The sequence below is a fragment of the Canis lupus genome, chromosome 13 (assembly GCF_011100685.1).
Source record: "Canis lupus familiaris isolate Mischka breed German Shepherd chromosome 13, alternate assembly UU_Cfam_GSD_1.0, whole genome shotgun sequence".
NCBI lineage: Eukaryota > Metazoa > Chordata > Mammalia > Carnivora > Canidae > Canis > Canis lupus.
The window spans coordinates 22,165,235-22,183,760 of NC_049234.1; the positions used below are offsets into that span (position 1 = coordinate 22,165,235).

The window sequence follows — 18,526 nt, forward strand, 5'->3', positions numbered from 1 at the left end:
TCTGGGCAGGCGTTGAACCCAGCTCAGTGAGGCTGCTGCTTGATCTGGATTCCTTGACTCCACATCTGTGCTTTAAAGGCAACATGACGTTGAGGACTGCTTTCCCTGTCCATTTCACCAGCCATCTAGGATCTAAGGGTATGGACCTAAACTAACTGGGAGGTTGTGGATATTCATTACATATGCATTTTTGGCAAGTTGTACTATCTTCCTGGAACACTTTCTCCTCAGGTGGGATTCAGCCGTGGCAGCCTTTCCTCTGTGAAACTCTCCTTGGCTTTTGGGCCCCACTCCCCTCCATTTCTGAGTTGGCTTTTAAAAAGCATTTACAAAAAAAAAAAGTGTTTACTAACAATCTCCGTAATTGTCCCAGCAACAGTCTGAGGTAAATACTACACTTATCTCAGTTTATAAAGGAAGAAGCTCAGGCTGGAAGGGGAGAGGCTGAGGTTTGACCCCAGTGCCCTCTCGTGAAGCCACCTGCTCTCTGCAACTGTCACACTGTCCTGTAGCCCTTACTAGTTCCCAGTCTGCTCCATGAACTCGAGGGTCAGAACCTACCTTTATCATCTTTGCATCTTTATTTCAGTAACAATTTCCCACAAGTAATAGAGAGTAGGCATGTCGAAACCACTGTAATAATGAGGTAGAAAGTGTCAAGAGAGAAACAGATTTTGGATAAGGCAGAGACTTTCTAGTAGGAAGTGGGAGACTCATGGAGAGCCAGCATGCAAGGGATGGATGTGGGGAGAGGTGGAAAGCTTGCTGCAGAAGGACGGGAAAGACACGGACACACCCAGTGAAAGGAGGATGCTTTTACTTTATCTGGAAGGTAGCATGCATTAAGGGGAATGCAGGGTATAAGCATTCATTTCTGATGCTATTTCTGCTTTACTCAGGTAGCATTGGAGCCAAAGGAAGCTCTTTGGGCTTTGATGGCACAGCATCTCCAGTCTTAATTAATCACCTCCACTCCATCATCATAGAGTCGATGAAACAACATTAGAGAAAGTGCTCTATAAGCTCTGAAATAGTAGAAATATAAGGTGGTGTTACTAATGTGGTACTGATGTGATTGAGCCTTTTTATTTCCCAGTCATGTTCTCTGTGAAAGCACCTTCCTTCTGAGGGACTCAGAGCATCAGACTGCCCTCATGCCCCTTGATAATCTTCCTGATGTCCTCCCTGCTAGCCATTAACTGGTGTCGGGCAGTGCCCAGCATCAGGGACTGGGTGTGGTGCACCACGCTGAGCTGCACAGGAGAAGCTGTCTTCATCTCTCCCTTAATGGCTACAGAGTGGGGGTTGGCTGACTTAAGAACAATATTTAAAAGTCCTTTCACATTCCAGGCTAGCCTGAGAAATCCTTTTTGTTAATGATTTGGAGGATATCCTTGCATACTTTTTTCTCTGTATTCATATGGATGTATGTGTTCTTTGGAATACACATGTATGTCTTTGCATACATAAAGCTTTTACTAAATAGTACATATTTTGGAATTTACTTTTCCCATTCAACTATGTAACATGTCCCGTTTTTCCATTTTCTACATAAATTTACCTAATTTTTTTTTTTTTTTTTTTTTAGTGGCTGCATTGTGGTTTTATTTCTGTTGTGGTGGACTTTGATTGTTTCTGAATTTTCACTATTGTAAATGGTGCTGCAGAGATTTTCTTTGTATATATACTTTTATGTGCATATTGCCGTTTATTTCTGTAGGAATGGTTCCTAGAAGTGAAATTGCTACATCAAAGGGTATGCATTTAATGCATATGAGCATCTTCACTACTTAAGTGTTCCCTGTCACTGGACATTGAGTCTTTTTTTAGGGCTTTGTGTTTGCTTTGTTTTTTACTATTTTGAGAAGGGCTATATTAATCTTGTAATCATTTTTAATGGTTTAACATATATATGTGTGTGTATATATATACACACACATACGTACACATATGTATGTATATTATTGTGACCTTGGAATTCACCATCATGAGGTAATTTGGTTAACTTTAGCAACTTTTACTTCTAGGATTACCATGTTGTCCTGCTTCATGTTTCAAGTGGAGGACAGAGCTTCATATATGATCTTGACACTGTCCTGCCATTTCCCTGTCCTTTTGACACTTACGTGGAAGATGCCTTTAAGTCTGATGAGGACATCCATCCACAGTTTAGAAGGTGAGGGGATTCAGAATGGCTTTACCTACTTTCTCAAGTTAGACCTTGACAGTTGTGCAGAGAGTTTGTATGAGTGTATGAGGGAACTTTTCTGTTTTTTTGGGGGGGGCATTTTTTGCAAAGATGACTTGTTTTGGTATCACCATTGAGTTGATATTTGAAAATGATGTGCTACATAGAAGACTCAAAATGTTTCAAGGTTTTAGAGGTTGTCCAATATATAAAAGCTTGGCATTCTTTTAAAAGAGATCCCAAACATTTTCTGAAAGCCATTTTGGGGATTTCTCTCATACGTGTGTATGTGGGTGGGTGGGCAGTTGTGGGTTGTGGCTTTAATGATGGCAACATTGAGAGATCTGTGATGGCAGCAACTGAACATTAGGCCCCCTACCCCTGATGTACAACTGAGCAAATAAAGGTACCCAGATGTATTTCTGTGCCTGTGTAGTGTTGGATTTCAACTGATCCTTTCTTGTGGCTTCTTTAACAGGTGGTAAAGCTGCATACATACTTGTGTATTACTGATAGTACAAAAATGTCTGGGTACTTTTTTGTATGTCATAGAAAATGAGTCTGTCTAAAAATCGAGGAGAATTTTACGTGGAACCTTCCTAATGGGAGCAAATATTGTTTTATCTGCAGGAAATTTAGAGTGATCCGTGCAGATTCGTATCTGAAGAACTTTGCTTCTGACCGATCTCACATGAAAGATTCCAGTGGGAACTGGAGAGAACCTCCTCCATCATATCCCTGTATTGAAACTGGAGGTGAGCCTCAAATGCCTTTTTAGAAAGCTTTCTGGTCACTGTACAGATCAGTGCCCCTTAACCAGGGACAGAAATCATGTGTTACTCTTTGTATGAAACTCCTTGAGTCATAAGAAGGTAGCAGCAAGCACAGATGTACGCATTTGTTAGATTTGGGAATTGAAGCACAGAAAACAGGAGTGGAAAGCAGAAGAGCTCATAGGGGAGGGGAGAGGTGTTCAGGAGCAGAACCATGACACTTGCACACCACCAGGGTGTTAGGTGTGCCTACTGTTAGAACACTGCACTTCAGGTCTGCATAGCACCTTGCTATTATGGAGTTTCACATTAGGGCCAAAGTCCCTATGGCATTCTTGTGGTATGTGAAATGTCATTTCCCTGGCTCTGTGAGAAAATCTACAGTAGAAGGAAGTGAGAGCCAGCAGGTTTTATTGTACCACTCATCTCATTTATGTGCTTTTAGGCATCAGTCCAATTAATAATTTTCTGAGATTTAAGTAGATAAAGAGTTCTTCACCGCATTACCATTGTTTGGCATTCCACATGAGTTTGAAATGTTATTTACGATTCTAAGTAATTCGCAGCATTGCCGTTTCTTGGTGAGGTCATCCCATCCCAGGGGATGGGACCTTCTGTGTGAAAATGCTTTGTACATGTACAACATGCCAGAAAAATAGGACTGTAGTGTTTGGAGTTCAGCAAGGAAGAAAGTAAATATATTTGGTGTATTTGAACACTGGAAGAGGATTCAAACTGATTTTATTTTATTTTTTGTTTTGTTTTTTCAAACTGATTTTGGAATGCTCTCTGTGAGAAGCTCTCTCTCATGAGTTTAAACATTTGTATTGGAGCTGCTTTTTGGCTTACCAGGCTGTTTGCTATCCTCAGTGCTAGAATTGGGATAGCTTCTAGGTTAGAGGGCATCGTAGATCTTCCTTTTAATCTCAGGCAACCTGCCATATAGGTTGTGGTCTGGGAGAGCATGCCTTCAGCCACTCCCATTTCTCTTTTAGACATGAGCATCCAACGCAGAGCCTAGCACATAGCAAGCACTCAGTAAACACCAGCCTGTCAGCCTGGCCCCTCTTTGAGTCATTCCTTTCAGTTTTGATGACTACCGCCCAGTAGATGCTATTTTGTGCCAGGCTTTGGTGCCAGCCGCTTTTCAAACTAGTTTGATACAATTTTTACTGCAGCTCAGGGACGCTTTATTTTCCTCATTTGATAGATGCATAAAGTGAGGTGCATGAAGATTAGGCCCTTTGCCTCAGATGCATAGCTAGGCAGGATGGGGAGAGGAGATGGTGGTGTCTGTTTCTACCCTGTGTGTAGCTAGTTCATCAGGGATCTCCTGAACTTGAGATTGAAACTAAAAGAAGTCTCCTCTGAAGTGTGGAGCAAGCATGAGTTTCCCATCTCATAATTTCACCACACTATAATGTTCTTTCATGTAGTAAACTCATTACTTCAAATCCCGTGTTTATCAAGGAATATATTTGAAGTCAGGATAAGTGAGAATTACCTTTAGCTAATTCATAATGTTTTATAAAAAATAAGGTTAAAAAAGCAGTTCCTGGGATGCCTGGGTGGCTCAGCAGTTGAGCGTCTGCCTTTGGCTCAGGGCGTGATCCTGGAGTTCCAGGATTGAGTTCCACGTTGGGGTTTCTGCATGGAGCCTGCTTCTCCCTCTGCCTTATGTCTCTGCCTCTCTCCGTGTGTCTTTCATGAATAAATAAATACAATCTTAAAAAAAAAAAAAAAAAAAAAAGGCAGTTCCCTCTGTTCCCTGCATTCAGTGGTGGGATTGACTCTTAGGGCTTGGAAATTTAGTACATTTGATGTTTCAGACATTAGGGTTATATGTTTAATAATTTTGGTGGCCAGGTGTCTGCATGACCACTATTTTCAATTCAGCATTTAGTGTATTTTAAAGAAAGGATTCCCCCCCCCCGCCCCCACCCCGATGAGAAGGAAACTGAAATTTATAGTTGTAATACCTTGCCCTGAAGAATCAGTTCCAGCATTGGCCACCAATGGGTCAGTTTTTAAAGACATTTCCTGTCTTGGGCTGAATTTTTGAGTACACCAAATTCCCTTCTCTCTTTCTGAGTCCTTTCTTGCCTCTTGCCTGCATATACTTCTCATTTTTTTACTTCCAAATGTATAGTAACACTGGCTAATTTGAGCCAAGCTGGAAGACCAGTGTTAGGTAAACAGAAATGTTATAGTGCCTCATGGGGGAAATTAGAGACAGATGTCTATTTGTTATACCTTGACCTTTAAAAACATTTTTTTATTTTGTTCTTAATACATTGATCTTTTTAGATAGTAAATGGCTGCATATAGTAATCATCTTTTATTTAATTACATTAAAAAGTCTTAGAAAACAAAAAAAAGAGAGGGAACGTCTTAGAAAACAAATGTTGTATTTCAGAAGTTGGGATTTCCTTTTAAAGCAGTTTGTTAGAAATTTTCACAGACTTACTGGCCTATGTGGAGTCTGGCACCTACCCAGGTTAGCAAGAGCTTCCACCCCATATTTCTTGACAGGTGGCTGTCTTCCCCTTATTTCTGGTTATGTGGTAATCCTGCACCTTAGCAAAAGTTCTGTGTTTGTTGATTATCTAGCTTTTTTGTTACAGGGGGTTTAGCAACCCTGTTTCTAGTTTTCTACATCCTAAGTGCTTACCTTCACTTTTGAGAGAGGGAGTTGTGGGGTAACCTATACTAGATTTATGTGTTTCTACCTTTAGTTGTTTAAAGGCGTCTCTCCTTTGTTTTCTGCTTGCGTGGGTTCTGATCTCGTATTTGTTTCTCTGTGTTCCCCTTTCAGTATTTTTTAAAGGTTTTTAGCGTTTCAGTTATGATGGACTGTCATGTAGTTTCCTTTAGGCTTAGTCCACTTGAAGTTTGTTAGATCCATAGATTGGTGGATTTATAGTTTTCATCAAATTTGTAAACATTTGGCCATTATTTCGTCACACATTTTTTTTTTTTTTTTTTAGTGTGGAAAATTGAAATCATATACCAGACTAGACAAAATAGTATATCAGACCAAATTTGAAGTTATCAGTTCATGGCCAATCGATTTGTATTCCATTCACTTTTGCCCTTCTCTTATTATTTTGAAGCTAATACCAGATACTATGTCATTTCAACTTTCAATATTTCAGTATGGATCTCTAAAATATAAGGCTTTCTTTTTTAAAAAAAAAATATGATCAGGGCAGCCCAGGTGGCTCAGTGGTTTAGTGCAGCCTTCAGCCTGGGATGTGATCCTGGGGACCTGGGATCGAGTCCGACATCGGGCTCCCTTCATGGAGCTTTTCCCTCTGCCTGTGTCTCTGCCTCTCTCTCTCTCTCTCTGTGTCTCTCATGAATAAATAAATAAAATCTTTAAAAAACAATAAAAAATAAAAAAATATCATTGTACCATTATTACAGCTAAAAAATTTAATAATTCTTTAAAATCATCATATATCTAGCCAGTGTTCAGATTCACAGTTATAAAGTCATAAAGTCATCATCTTTTTGTTTTGTTTTTCTTTAAGATTTTTTAGTAATCTCTATATCTAGCATGGGGCTTTAACTCATAACCCCAGGATCAAGAGCTGCATGCTCTACTGACTGAGACAGTCAGCTGCCCCCATATCTTTTATTATACAGTGTGTTTATCTGAATCAGCGTCCAATTGAGATCCCTACATTGTGTTTGGTTATGTCTCTTAAGAGTCTTTTTTAATATATAGGTTCCTTGCCCAACTCTTTTTTTTCTTACAATTTATTTGTTGAAGAAACTGGATCTGGGAGAAACAGTCTGGATTTTGCTGATTGTGTCTCTTTTGTAGCCTCTGAATTTCCTATAATTTTGTAGTTGAATCCAATAAATTGGTAGTTTGATTATTCATGCATTTTTTGTTTTTTAAAATTTTATTTAAAATCAGTTAATTAAAAAAATCAGTTAATTAATATATAATGTGTTATTAGTTTCAGAGGTAGAGCTTAAATATTCAACAGTTGCATATAACACTCAGTGCTTATTACATCAAGTGCCCTCCTTTATGCATTTTTCATTTAAGTTTTTATTTTGAAATAATTTTGGACTTCTAAAAAATTTGCTAAAAAACTGTAGTGTTTCCATATACCTTTTACTCAGATTCTGTCTGCTGATGTTGAATTTTTCATAACCATAGTGTAATTCTGAACCAAGGAAATGATGTACTTGATATAAAAATATTGATCCAGTACTGTTGACTTATAGATCTTACTTAAGTTTCACAAGTTTTCCCACTAATTTCTTTGTTCTGGTCCAGAATCTACCCCAGGATATTACATTCTGTTGTCCTGTCTCAGTCCCCTTCAATCTGTAACAATTTTTTTTCTTTTTCTGTTCTTTTATAACTTTTACACTTTTGAAGAGTACTGGTCAGCTATTTTGTAGAGTGTCCCTCGGTTTCGGTTTTTGTGATGTTTTCTCATGATTAGATTGAGTTAAGTGTTTGAGACAAGACTACTACAGAAGTGATATTGAACGCTTCTCCATTTGAGTAATTTCCCCTACTTTTGGTCTTCTGGATGTTTTTATTGTATTTTCAATGGACATTTCTTTCATAAATTTTTTAGATTCCAAAATGAACCTGAATGATTTTATCAGTATGGATCCTGAGGTAGGATGGGGAGCTGTCTACTCCCTATCTGAATTTGTACATCGGTTTGGCAGTCAGAACTACTGAACTTGACATCTGGATGGAGAACCGTGGAGAAATTCTAGGACACTAACAGTTCATCCCTTCATTTGGGACAGCAAACACTATGGTACATTTGGCTTGGAATTATATTTTCCTCTTTTAATTCAGTTGAGTTGAAACATGAGTAAACAACAACAACAATAACAACACATTTTTTTTGATATGTCACGTTGAAACTTGATGTAGTGCATATTTGTTAAGATATTCCAATATTCATTTGTTAAAAACATGTGATGACTTATGCCAGTAATTCCTTTTGTTAAGATAGATGTGTGGACTTTGTTCTGGATGTTTTGTTTCTTTCCAGCTACACTGTAAGCTCCTTGAGGGCAAGGCTGTGGCTCATTGCTCTGTGAATCCCTTATGCCCCTAAAAGGTGCCCATAAAATGTTTGCTAGTGATTGTGCTGCTGCTTAAAGGGGGCTGGTACTGTGAGCTGAATCAGCAATAAGTATTAGTCTTTTTGGACTATTATGTTCTTAAGAAAAGATTGCAGCCCTCTCAGGTTTGAGTGTTATTTGGCCTAATTTATATATGTTTTTAAATAAAATTGGTTTAAAAGTAATTTTGTTTTGAAGATATTTATGTCACCTTTCCTGAGATACCCAGGAATACTTCACTTGTAGACAGGAACCATTGTTTTAAAATACATGTATCAGGGGCCGGGCCGGCCGCGCAGGCACAGTCCCCAGCCCCGGTAAAAAAAAAAAAAAAAAAAAAAAAAACATGTATCAGTATCAGGGTGCCTGATGGCTCAGTTGGTTGAGCATCTGCCTTTGACTTAGATCATGATCTCAGGGTCCTGGGATTGAGCCCCAAGTTGGGCTCTCTGCTCAATGAGGAGTTTGCTTCTCCCTCCACCCTGCCTCCCTGCTCATGCTCTCCCTCAGTCTCTCAAATAAATCAATAACATCTTTTTTTTTTTTAAAGATGTTATTTATTTATTCATGAGAGACACAGAGAGAGGCAGAGACACAGGCAAAGGAAGAGGAAGGCTCCATGCAGGGAGCCTGATGTAGGACTCGATCCCGGGACTCTGGGATCATGCCCCGAGCCAAAGGCAGATGCTCAACTGCTGAGCCACTCAGGTGTCCCTAAATAAATAAAATCTTTAAAAAAAAAGTACATGTATCAGTCTTCCTTCTTGAAGATGTTTTGGAAATTTGTCTTTCATAGTATAATTCCAAGTAAAAGACATTTGGCATTAAACCAGCTTATAATGTTAACTCTCATATATGTCTCCACGATTCTACTGTAACAGTAGAGCAATTTCAGAAATGAGCAATTTTTGAAAGCAAGGATGTCCAGGGTTTTGATCTTAGATGAGTTTCGCTTATGAGAAACTTTCAGTTAATGTAGATCCTCTGCCTTGTGCTATGGAGGGACAATTGCAATCATTACTAAAGAATCAATCAAAGGAAATGTCATGTATCCATTTGGTTCAGCTAACCAGGGAGGATTCTGGGAGAAAGTGAATGAACCTTGGTAAGAGGAATACAAACACAACCTCTTAAGTTATTTTATAATTTAGATCTAATTATAGACCTCGTACTTGCATATCTTTGTTGACTTTTAGGTGGTCATTTAAAAAGCATGTGGCTAAAATGAAGATAAATTTTGGCAGGCTGTACTATGGAAATACTTTGTCTTGAGTAGAAAGTTTCTGACTTTCTGATTGTTTCTTACAATCTGATTGTAATCTGATTTACAAATTGCATTTTTGTTGGGTCTTTTTTTTTTTTTTTTTTGCCAATTTATGAGCAGGTTTCCAATCTGGTATTCATAATTGTGTCTAGTACAGATGAATCAGACAATGTGTGTGTAGGAGTTTGAGCTTTGCAGCCAACTTGTTTTGTAATTGAAAACCCCTTCCTTCTAGCCAGTGTAGGGAGCAAGGTTTATAGTTTTAAGCTTGTTAAAATGTCTAGTGGTCACAATCTTGAGTAGGTAGAAGCAAAAGAGGACATTTGGTTTTTTTCTACCTACCACTCCCCACTCCTATAGCTCCTTTTGGGAACTCTTTGCACATTTCATATAGTCCTGGTGGCCTGTATTTTAAGGCATATGGCTTAAGCTGGGCCAGGCTTGGAGCCCATCCCTGGACAAGTCTAAGAATGACCTGTCACAGAATTCTCTGGATTTGCTGTATTGACATTTAAAGACCAAAAAAATTCTCTATGAGGAATGCTAAACTAGGGGCCTGGGAGGGCCTGGGAGTTTGGGGCTTATGGTGCCCAGGCCGACTGCTGCTAAAGGGCTCCATTGCAGAAGGCAGCCCAGCAGAACTGAGAGCAGAGCAAGAGCTCTAAAGGCATTTCTGAGTGCCTGGATCTTTCTGTTGCTTCAAGCCAGCCACAACTTTGGAACATCCCAGTTACATAAACCAGTGGATTCCTTTTCCTCTTCAGCCCGTGTGAGTTGGATTGCCATCAGTTTTAACCTAAAGGTAGGTTCCCTTGCAAGATTTTTCTTGAAAAGTTGTTTATCAGGAACTGTACTTTTATCTTTCTGTGCTTAATTGTTGTTTGAGGTCAGAGTTGCTTCTCTTTATACTCAACATGTGTGAGAGAACTGAAGAAATACCGATAAATGCTTGTCTGTTTGGAAAGAGGAACTTTTAAGAAAAGCAGTTGACTAAAATAGAATTTGCGAGTTGACTATGAAAATAAGAGAAATGAAGTATCTCTGAGAATCTGATATATGATAGAGTGGGGGCAGGTGGGGATACCACAATGCAAAACGGCTCACAGTGCAGTAGAACTGACTATATTTGATTGGAGATGCTACCGTGGCTTGTAAGAAGGATTATGTCTTTCAGAAGAGGGGTTGGTTAGCAATGGAAGTAAAGGTGAACTGTTTTGTGTATGTGGTTTTCTGAGTAATTTTTAATTAGTTATTTTATTTTATGTATTTATTTTTTTTAGAGATTTTATTTATTCATGATAGACACACAGAGAGAGGCAGAGACAGAGGCTGAAGCAGGCTACCTGTGGGGAGCCTGATTCAGGACTCGAACCCAGGACCTTGGGATCACAACCTGAGTCAAAGGCAGACACTCAACCACTGAGCCACCCAGGCATTCCAAATTAATTATTTTAAAAATAGGTGGTACATGCATATTGTATATAGTTAAAATATAGAAAAGTATATGGTAAGAAGTCCTGTATTTTAATTTTCAGATTTCTCTCTCCAGAAACAATCTGTCTTCAGTTTCTTCTGTGTTCTTCCAGGAATTTTTATGTCCATGTTAGCATATAGGTTTTATACGTGAATTTCTGTTGTGGCTTTTTTTTTTCCCCCACAAGTAGTAACATTCTAAACATTGTTCTTCATTTTACTTTTTTTTTCTTTAAAGATTTTATTTATTTATTCATGAGAGACACATGAGAGACACCAGAGAGAGAGAGGCAGAGACAGGCAGAGGGAGAAGCAGGCCCCATGCAGGGAGCCCGATGTCGGACTCGATCCTGGGACTCCAGGATCACGCCCCAAGCCCAAGGCAGACACTGAAATGCTGAGCCACCCAGGTGTCCCTTCATTTTACTTTTTAAAGTTAAAATAGTTGGATATTTTCTAATCAGTACATGTTGAACTTCCTCATTCTTTTCAAAGGTTATATTGTATTCTGTGGTATGCATGGCCCATAATTTCACAGTCCTTTTTAAGTTGTTTTTAGTCTTTTGGTATGACAAAACTGCTTGAAGGAATATTTTTGTCTATGTGTCTTTATAACAGTTTCCGAGATAAATTTTGAAAGTGTAGACTGCTAGATGTCCCACTGAATGCATGGTTTTGTTTTGTTTTGTTTTTCCTGAAGAAGGGACTGGCAAATGTTTTCTATAAAGGGCCAAATAAATGCTTCAGGCTTTGCATGCCGTAAGGCCTTTGCCGTAACTGCTCAACCCTTCGTTTGTAACTGGAAAGCAGTCATAGGCAATATGGAAATGAATATATGGCTGTGCTCCAGTAAAAACTTTTATAAAACAAAGGGGACTTGAGGGTTTGACCTTTGGGGTATAATTTGCTGTCCCTTGTTCTAGAGAAAGCATTGTCTCCGGTATATGGCTGATCTGCCAGGGACTACAGTTCTCAGATTCCTTTGCAGCAAGGTGTGGTCATGTGACCAGGTTCTCACCATTGGAATGTAAGGGGCTGATGTGGGAAACACTGGGTAGGCAGTGCCTACCTTTTCTACCTTGCCTCCTGATGAATGGCTGAGGACTAGAATGACCCCCTCAGAAGCTACCCATTGAAGATAGCAGAGCTGCCATCAGCCTGGATTCTTGAATGACCCTATGGAGCAGAGTCTCATGTCTAACTTGAAATAATGTGGAACTGATCCTCAGAGACAAACTGGTGTGTTTCTTTAAGTCACAGAATTATTGGTGAGTCTTGATTTAGCATTTAGCCTTCCCTAAATAATAAAGTGCCCATTCAGGTACTTGTGGCACGGTATTTTTTGACTGGATCAGAAATTGTGATGTTCCATGTGGAGTCAGATCCTCTTTGTGCTTTTGCCCACTACCCCCTCGATGTCCTGCAGTGTTTGTGGAATTATTGCCCTTCAAAGAATGTCCGGGAACACCGAACACAGATGTCCATTCATACCTCTTGTTTTGCAAGAGGTTGGGAGCCTTGTGGGAAAGATGCCAGAGAAGCCCTGTTTTCATATATGGTTCATCTGTGTTCAGGCCTGTCTGATGGCCTAGGAGTCCTGAAAGCAGTCCTTGCTAGATGACAGAAAAACAGGTTCCTGAGAGAAGATGACACCCGAGTGGGAGACATGTGGCTGAGTAGCTCAGACTGAACGATGAGTGGAAATTAGGGGAATCACAGGTGGCAGTTACAGTGGTGCCTTCCTACGACTGTCCCCTCACAGCATACTCTGGCCCCACCTCCCCCACGTTCTTGAAAGCCCCATCTTCTGGGAAAGAGAGGAAGGATCCATCATCAGAGCTCAGCATGGCTCTGTGGGAACCTTGCAGGGAACTGGTCTTGGGTGGGTAGAGATCAGCAGTCTGACAAAGGATGGAGTTTCAGTGGTTGAGTGCTGGGCTCAGAGCACTGAAGCTGGAGCATGATGAAGCCTGAAGCCTGAGGCTTTGATTCTCTGTGAACCCCCATTTCATCACGACTTTGAAGTAGAAAATGACCTTATATGGGACTCAGGAGCTGGTGGGGGCTTGAGTACACTCAGCTTGTAATAGCGCCCCCTGGTGCTTTGCTGGAATTTTTGGTGGAGAATGCTTTTCTAGAAAGCTGGACTTGGTGAAGGTATGCTTAAATCATCAAGATTTGGGATTACTATAAATGTAATGGGTTTGGATTTACTAGTGGTTGGAAGCCTGGGACATACCAGATACATACCATTAAGGGAAAAGGAGGTCGTACTCATTTGCCTTGAGTAAATTTTGGAGAACAGGGGTACAAGAAGTACAAGAAGGTACTTTGCGAAGCCTGTTCTACAGAAATCTTTCGATAAAGACTTGGCACTTAAAAGATTGCATTTTGAACAAACATGTAAGCCCAACTAAAGAATTGTCCTGTAATTACTTAAAAGGACCTTGAAGGAAGGAAGTGACTATTGTAGTACAGACGCGATAGAACCAGAAAATATGTAAATATATGAAGATCCCTAGGATCAGAAAAAGAAGTCTAGCCTGAACCAGAGTTACTCACTTAGCTCCTCTGTTCAGGGGTTACCATCAGCTCTCTAGTGAGGACTTGCTGGAGACTCACACCAGCACCTGCTGCTGCTTCTGTGTGGTTGGCAGTAGGTAGATAGGTTTGGTATAGAGTACTCATTATGGAGGTGAATGACAGTCTCTGCAAACAGGTCCTTCTGTCACCTTCATAGAACACCAAGGTAAAGAACACTGAGGTAAAGAACCTCTCCAATTATGACAGCAGTGAGTATCTAGGCTGAGTGCTGGAGCTATTATTTAGTCCAGCACCCGATACTCATGGTAAGTAGTATGCTAAGTAGTCCCCCATATGAAACTGTCTTGCAGAATGAGACACATGGTGGATGCTCAATTAACATTTACTGAAGAAATGAATGTATGTTCATGAGGTTGTCTAGATGTGTTTCTGTCAGTGGTAATTATAAAATCAATGAGATGGTTATGTAGTTGTGCATCTAAGGCAGCTATTGCCAGTTGATGAGATTGAATTGGGTCATGGGCCACACAACTGACACCAGCAGAGTCATTTTTCTTTTGGTGAAGAAAGGACAAGAATGTTCTGTGGGAGGGCTTCTCTCTGGGTCTCCTTTTGCCCTTGGTCTCACTGTGCTTCCTCCCAGTCTTGTGTATAAGGCTTGTTGTCTGTGCCAGTTCTGAGAGGATTCACAAGTATCTCCAACTCATTAGAACATTCTGTTGAGGAATCTACTTCCTTGTGTGCTGTGGCCGAGGGACACAGAGGAGAGGGGACAGTATCTCTGGATTTCAGGGTAAGTTGAGCCTGTTGTAATATATCAAGGGGCCTGAGGTCTCCATCTCCCAAATCCGTATGTTGAAATCCTAACCCACAAAGGTGATGTGGTATGAGGAGGTGGGGGCCTTTGAGAGGCGATTCATTCTTGAGGGCAGAGTCCTCATGAATAAGGTTAGCACTTTCAGGAAAGAGATCCCAGAAACCTCTCTAGCCTCTCTCCGTGTGAGGACAGGATGGTAAGTGTGCAGCCAGTGAGCTGACCCGGCCATGCAGGTGCCCTGATTGGTCTTCCAGCATCTAGAACTGTGAGCAAGAACTTGTTTTTAAGCCACTCAGTCTGTGGTATTTTGTTAGGGCAGGCTGAAAGGATTAAGACCAAGAATTCCTAACCTGCAGTCCCAGCACATGCTGTGTGTGGCTGTATGAACATATTTTTCTGGAGAGAGGACCCATAGCCCGTATTATCTGTTTATCCATTTAAAAATATTATCATTTTTACTTATCGAGGGGCTCCTGTGTGCCATGCTCCAAGTTAGATCCTGGTAACTGAAACCAGAATAGCACCTGCCCTCCGGTTGTTTATGGGCTGACTGATGGTAGAGGCTGATGTCAACCAAAGAATCATGCAAATGACCACACAGTGGCAGCTGCGCACTGTGCCATTGAGGAGAGGCAATAGCTCTGTGAGGTGAGAGAAACATCTGGTTAAAGGAGTGAGGAGGCTTCCTGGAAGAGGTGTTTTATCCATCCAACAGGTGGCTCCTACTCTGCCAAATACTTCCTGCCCCGGTGATTGAGCGGTGAAGAAATCAAAGCCCCTGAGCTCACAGAGCCTATACTCTGCTGGAGAAGACAGACACCGAACATGTAATGTACTATGTGTAAAAAGGTGGTTACCATTTACTGAATTGGGGAAAGATTGAGGGTGGAGCATTTTGGGGGAGGAAGATCAGGAGTCTTATTCTGGACGTATTAAATCTGAGATGCCAGTTGGATGTCTGAGAGGAGATGTCAAATAGGAGTTGGGTAAAGAAGTCAGATTCAGGGATGAGGTTCTGGCTGACAATATGCAACTGGGAGACAGACATCAGATAGTATTGGAGGGCACTGGGCTCAGTGAGATCATGGAAATGCTGGGTGTAGATGGAGAAGAGGTCTGGGGACCTAGCCCTGGGGGCTTTTACATTTAGAGGTCAGGAGAGGAGGAGGTCCCAGAAACAGAGAGGATAGGGGAGCAAGGGGAGGAGGAGAAAACCAGGAAAGCCCAGGGGATAAGTGATTCCAGAGGGAGAGAGGAATCAGTCCGGTCAGATATTGCCGATCAGTGGAGTCAGCTGAGGACTGAGGTACTGTTGGCTTTGGCAACATGGAGGTCTTCAGAGCAGTTTCAGTGGTGTGATGGGGATGGAAGTAGTTGAATGGGTTCAGGAGAGAACAAGAGGAAGGAGGCAGAGTATTATGATAAAGGGAACGGAGAAATGGGGCAGTGCTGAGGGGGAAGGGGGTCATGGAGAGACTACTTTGTCCCTGGCCCTCGTGCAATTCTTCCTTTATGAACAAATGAACCATTTCTACCCCTCCAAAGAGTACTCAGATGACATCAGAGACCTCACCTCCCTGCCTGCTGTCTTCTCATGCAGGGCTAACACTACTCAGTTCTTGCTCCAGGGCTTATTCCCTATGACTAGATCTGTCCCATGGCTTGTACTTTCTTTTTTTTTTAAGATTTTACTTATTTATTCATGAGAGACACAGAGACACAGGCAGAGGGAGAAGCAGGCTTCCTGTGGGCATGCCAATGCAGGACTTGATCCCAGGACCCCGGGATCATGACCTGAGCCAAAGGCAGATGCTCAATCACTGAGCCACCAGATGTCCCTATCCTGTCTTTCTTGAGCATCCACATGGAGAAAAGAATGCTGGATGGCCTGCAGGGATATTTCATCCTTGGCGCCAGCCCTAATAAGACTCCCTGCTTTTTTTCTTGTCTCCTTCCCACCTTGCAGTCTATTATCTCCACCAAGCAGCCAGAGTGGTCTTCTAAAAATACAAACCAGAGCACCTCACTCCCCTGCTTTAAAACAACAAACTGTCACCACCACTACTCTTAAAGTGGCTTCAACATGAACTTAGATAAAATCCACTGTCGTTTCTAAAGCCATCAAGGCCCCTTGTGATCTGGACTGTGGCTGCCTGTGTGGGTCCAGCTCCCCAAATCCCTGTCCTGCCGTCTCCATGAAGTTTCTGTTGTGGGCCAGGCCGAGCTCTTCCTTCCTGAAGAACCTCACATTCTGCTTGCTCTGACTTGCCCCTTCCTTCCTGTGTCTTCTCTGGGCTGACTGCTCCCTGATATTTAGGTCCCAGCTCCGAGTCTGCTAATCCAAGCTGCCTGACCAGGCGAGGTCACATCATTTCATCACTTCTTTCCTTCATAGCTGTTGTCGCTAATGGAAATGACCTTGTGTATATATTTATTTAAGAGCCTGTTTGCTATCTCCCTTCCCCAGACTGTGGGTGCTGGCTCTGCCTTACTCAACGCCAACAGTGTCTGGCCTGGTAGGTACCCAGCAAGTAAGTATTCCTCGACTGCTTCATGAAGGAACAATTCCTGTCGCCAGCAGGGTCTGGAAGATCAAGCCACCCAACCACTGGTTTCTGGATAAAATGCCAGGAAGGTGCTGCTAAATTCTTGGTCTTTGGATTCCTTGCTCCAACTAGGTTCTGTTCCTTTTTAGATCATGTGGTCCTTGGCCACATAGCTTTCTTTCACAGACTCTGGGCTCCAGGCCTTCCTCTTTCACCTCTGTCTGGAGGGCATGTCACAGATGACTTCTTCAGGTGGCCAGGACGGTTGAGAGGTGATTTTATGAGCATCACCCATACTATACTCTCAGTGGAGTCCTCCCTCCACAAATGTACTTGAAAAACACCTTGTCCTGCATCTGGCTGTAACAGTGGGGCCTCAGGTGGTGTCCCCCTCTCCTCTGAGCTGACCGCACACAGCCTGGCACCAGAATGGGCTATCTCCTTCACCCTCTCAGCCACAGATAATGTGGCTCTGGCCATGAGCTACAGCAGGCATCTGTTGGGGCCAGGCTTTTAGTAATATCCATTTGTTATCAAGGGAGCAGTCACAGCTGAAATTCACGTAGAGTCAACAGGCAGGCTTTCCTGAGGTTTCCATGGGGCCCTGGAGTTTTAGAGCAATTTCTGGGAAGAATATTGGAAAGAAATTGAGGGGCAAAATGTTAATACAGTCACACTGTTCTGGCACACACCATTTCTAGAATCATGGGTGATGGGTGAGTCACTCTCCACTCAAGGCCCACAGGATGCAGAACTGTTGTGATCTCTTTAAGGCCAGGTGTGGGGGAGGCCTAGTTCCTGCACTCAGCATACAAGAAAAATTTAGGTTTCAGTCCTTAGTCCCCATCACAGCTGTGCTTTTTGTTCATCACTTGCTGTGTTACCTTGAGGAAGTCACTTAACCTCTCTGGGCCCTTATTGCTTCACTTATGGTTATTTTGAGATTGTGTGTGTGAGAGAGAGAGAGAGAAAAGTTTTTATACTCTGAAAGGTAAAGTGTTTTAAATTGCTAACACTTACTTCATGCCTAATATGTGCCCTGTCTTTTTCTTAATCTCATTTTAAAGGGATCCTTTTGCTTTCCCATCCTCTTGGATCTATCATTTAATGACTTTGCCACCTGTTGGACTTCTAGGCATCTTGGAAACTTAAAGGCAAGTCAATTTGGTTCAACCTGTATGGATGGTAACCTGGATATTTATCTTTAAAAATGACCTATAAAAATACTCTGACTTAGTAATTCCCCATGTAGGGATTTATCTTCCAAATACACTGCACATATGTGAGCTATGGATAAACAAGGTTATTCACTGTACACATGGATAACAACCCCACCTGGAATCCACCTGTAGGCCTATTCACTGGGGACTGACTGACTGAATTGTAATCCAGCTGTAGTGGAAAATATTATGAAGCTGTAAAAATAAACGAGCAAGGTTCTTCCTCAAGCTGAGTGGGGATGTTTTTATTCTGTTATGTTCACTCTTATGTTACATTCTTTTGCCTCAGTGAGATATTTAATAAAGTTAAGTTTACAAAGCAAGTGAAACAGTGCGTTTTAAAAGAGAAAAATATATATTTGCTTGTATTTGTACAGGATATCTAAAAGAATATGCACTATCCAAGAGAAGCTGGTAATATTGGTTGCCTCTGGAGTGGAGAACCAGGTGGCTGGGGTTGTTGGGGAGGGAGGGAAACTTCATTGTACACCCTTTTTTGGTTTTAAGAGTTGTGATCTCTGTGAATATGTCACTTGTTAGAAACAGATTTAAAATAAAAAAAAAAAAAAACCTACGCTTTCCATCACTTACA

At 41.5% G+C, this 18,526-nt stretch overlaps 1 protein-coding gene and 2 long non-coding RNA genes across 6 annotated transcripts in view; 2 read left to right on the forward strand and 1 right to left on the reverse strand.

Annotated features, from left to right (window-relative positions):
* NTAQ1 (N-terminal glutamine amidase 1) overlaps positions 1-18,162 on the forward strand; it is a 64,900-nt gene extending 46,738 nt beyond the window's left edge. For 2 of the 4 annotated variants that reach the window (XM_038555447.1, XM_038555444.1), the window contains 4 exons: positions 2,028-2,176; positions 2,819-2,943; positions 16,636-16,684; positions 17,782-18,162. In XM_038555447.1, coding sequence (XP_038411375.1) covers positions 2,028-2,176; positions 2,819-2,943; positions 16,636-16,684; positions 17,782-17,866 — 408 coding nt within the window. In that variant the 3' untranslated portion in view covers positions 17,867-18,162. Of the gene's footprint in view, positions 1-2,027; positions 2,177-2,818; positions 2,944-7,565; positions 8,256-16,635; positions 16,685-17,781 lie in introns of those variants that run through there. The other 2 variants (XM_038555445.1, XM_038555446.1) reach the window with 1 other exon arrangement.
* On the reverse strand, positions 801-13,550 carry LOC102154353. The gene is made up of 2 exons (XR_005368609.1): positions 13,370-13,550; positions 801-1,025 (listed from the first exon to the last, which is right to left on the reverse strand). It is a non-coding gene; the product is annotated as an uncharacterized LOC102154353 (long non-coding RNA).
* On the forward strand, positions 10,730-16,629 carry LOC111098542. The gene is made up of 3 exons (XR_005368608.1): positions 10,730-13,656; positions 13,995-14,144; positions 14,884-16,629. It is a non-coding gene; the product is annotated as an uncharacterized LOC111098542 (long non-coding RNA).
* Positions 18,163-18,526: the final 364 nt, after the last annotated feature.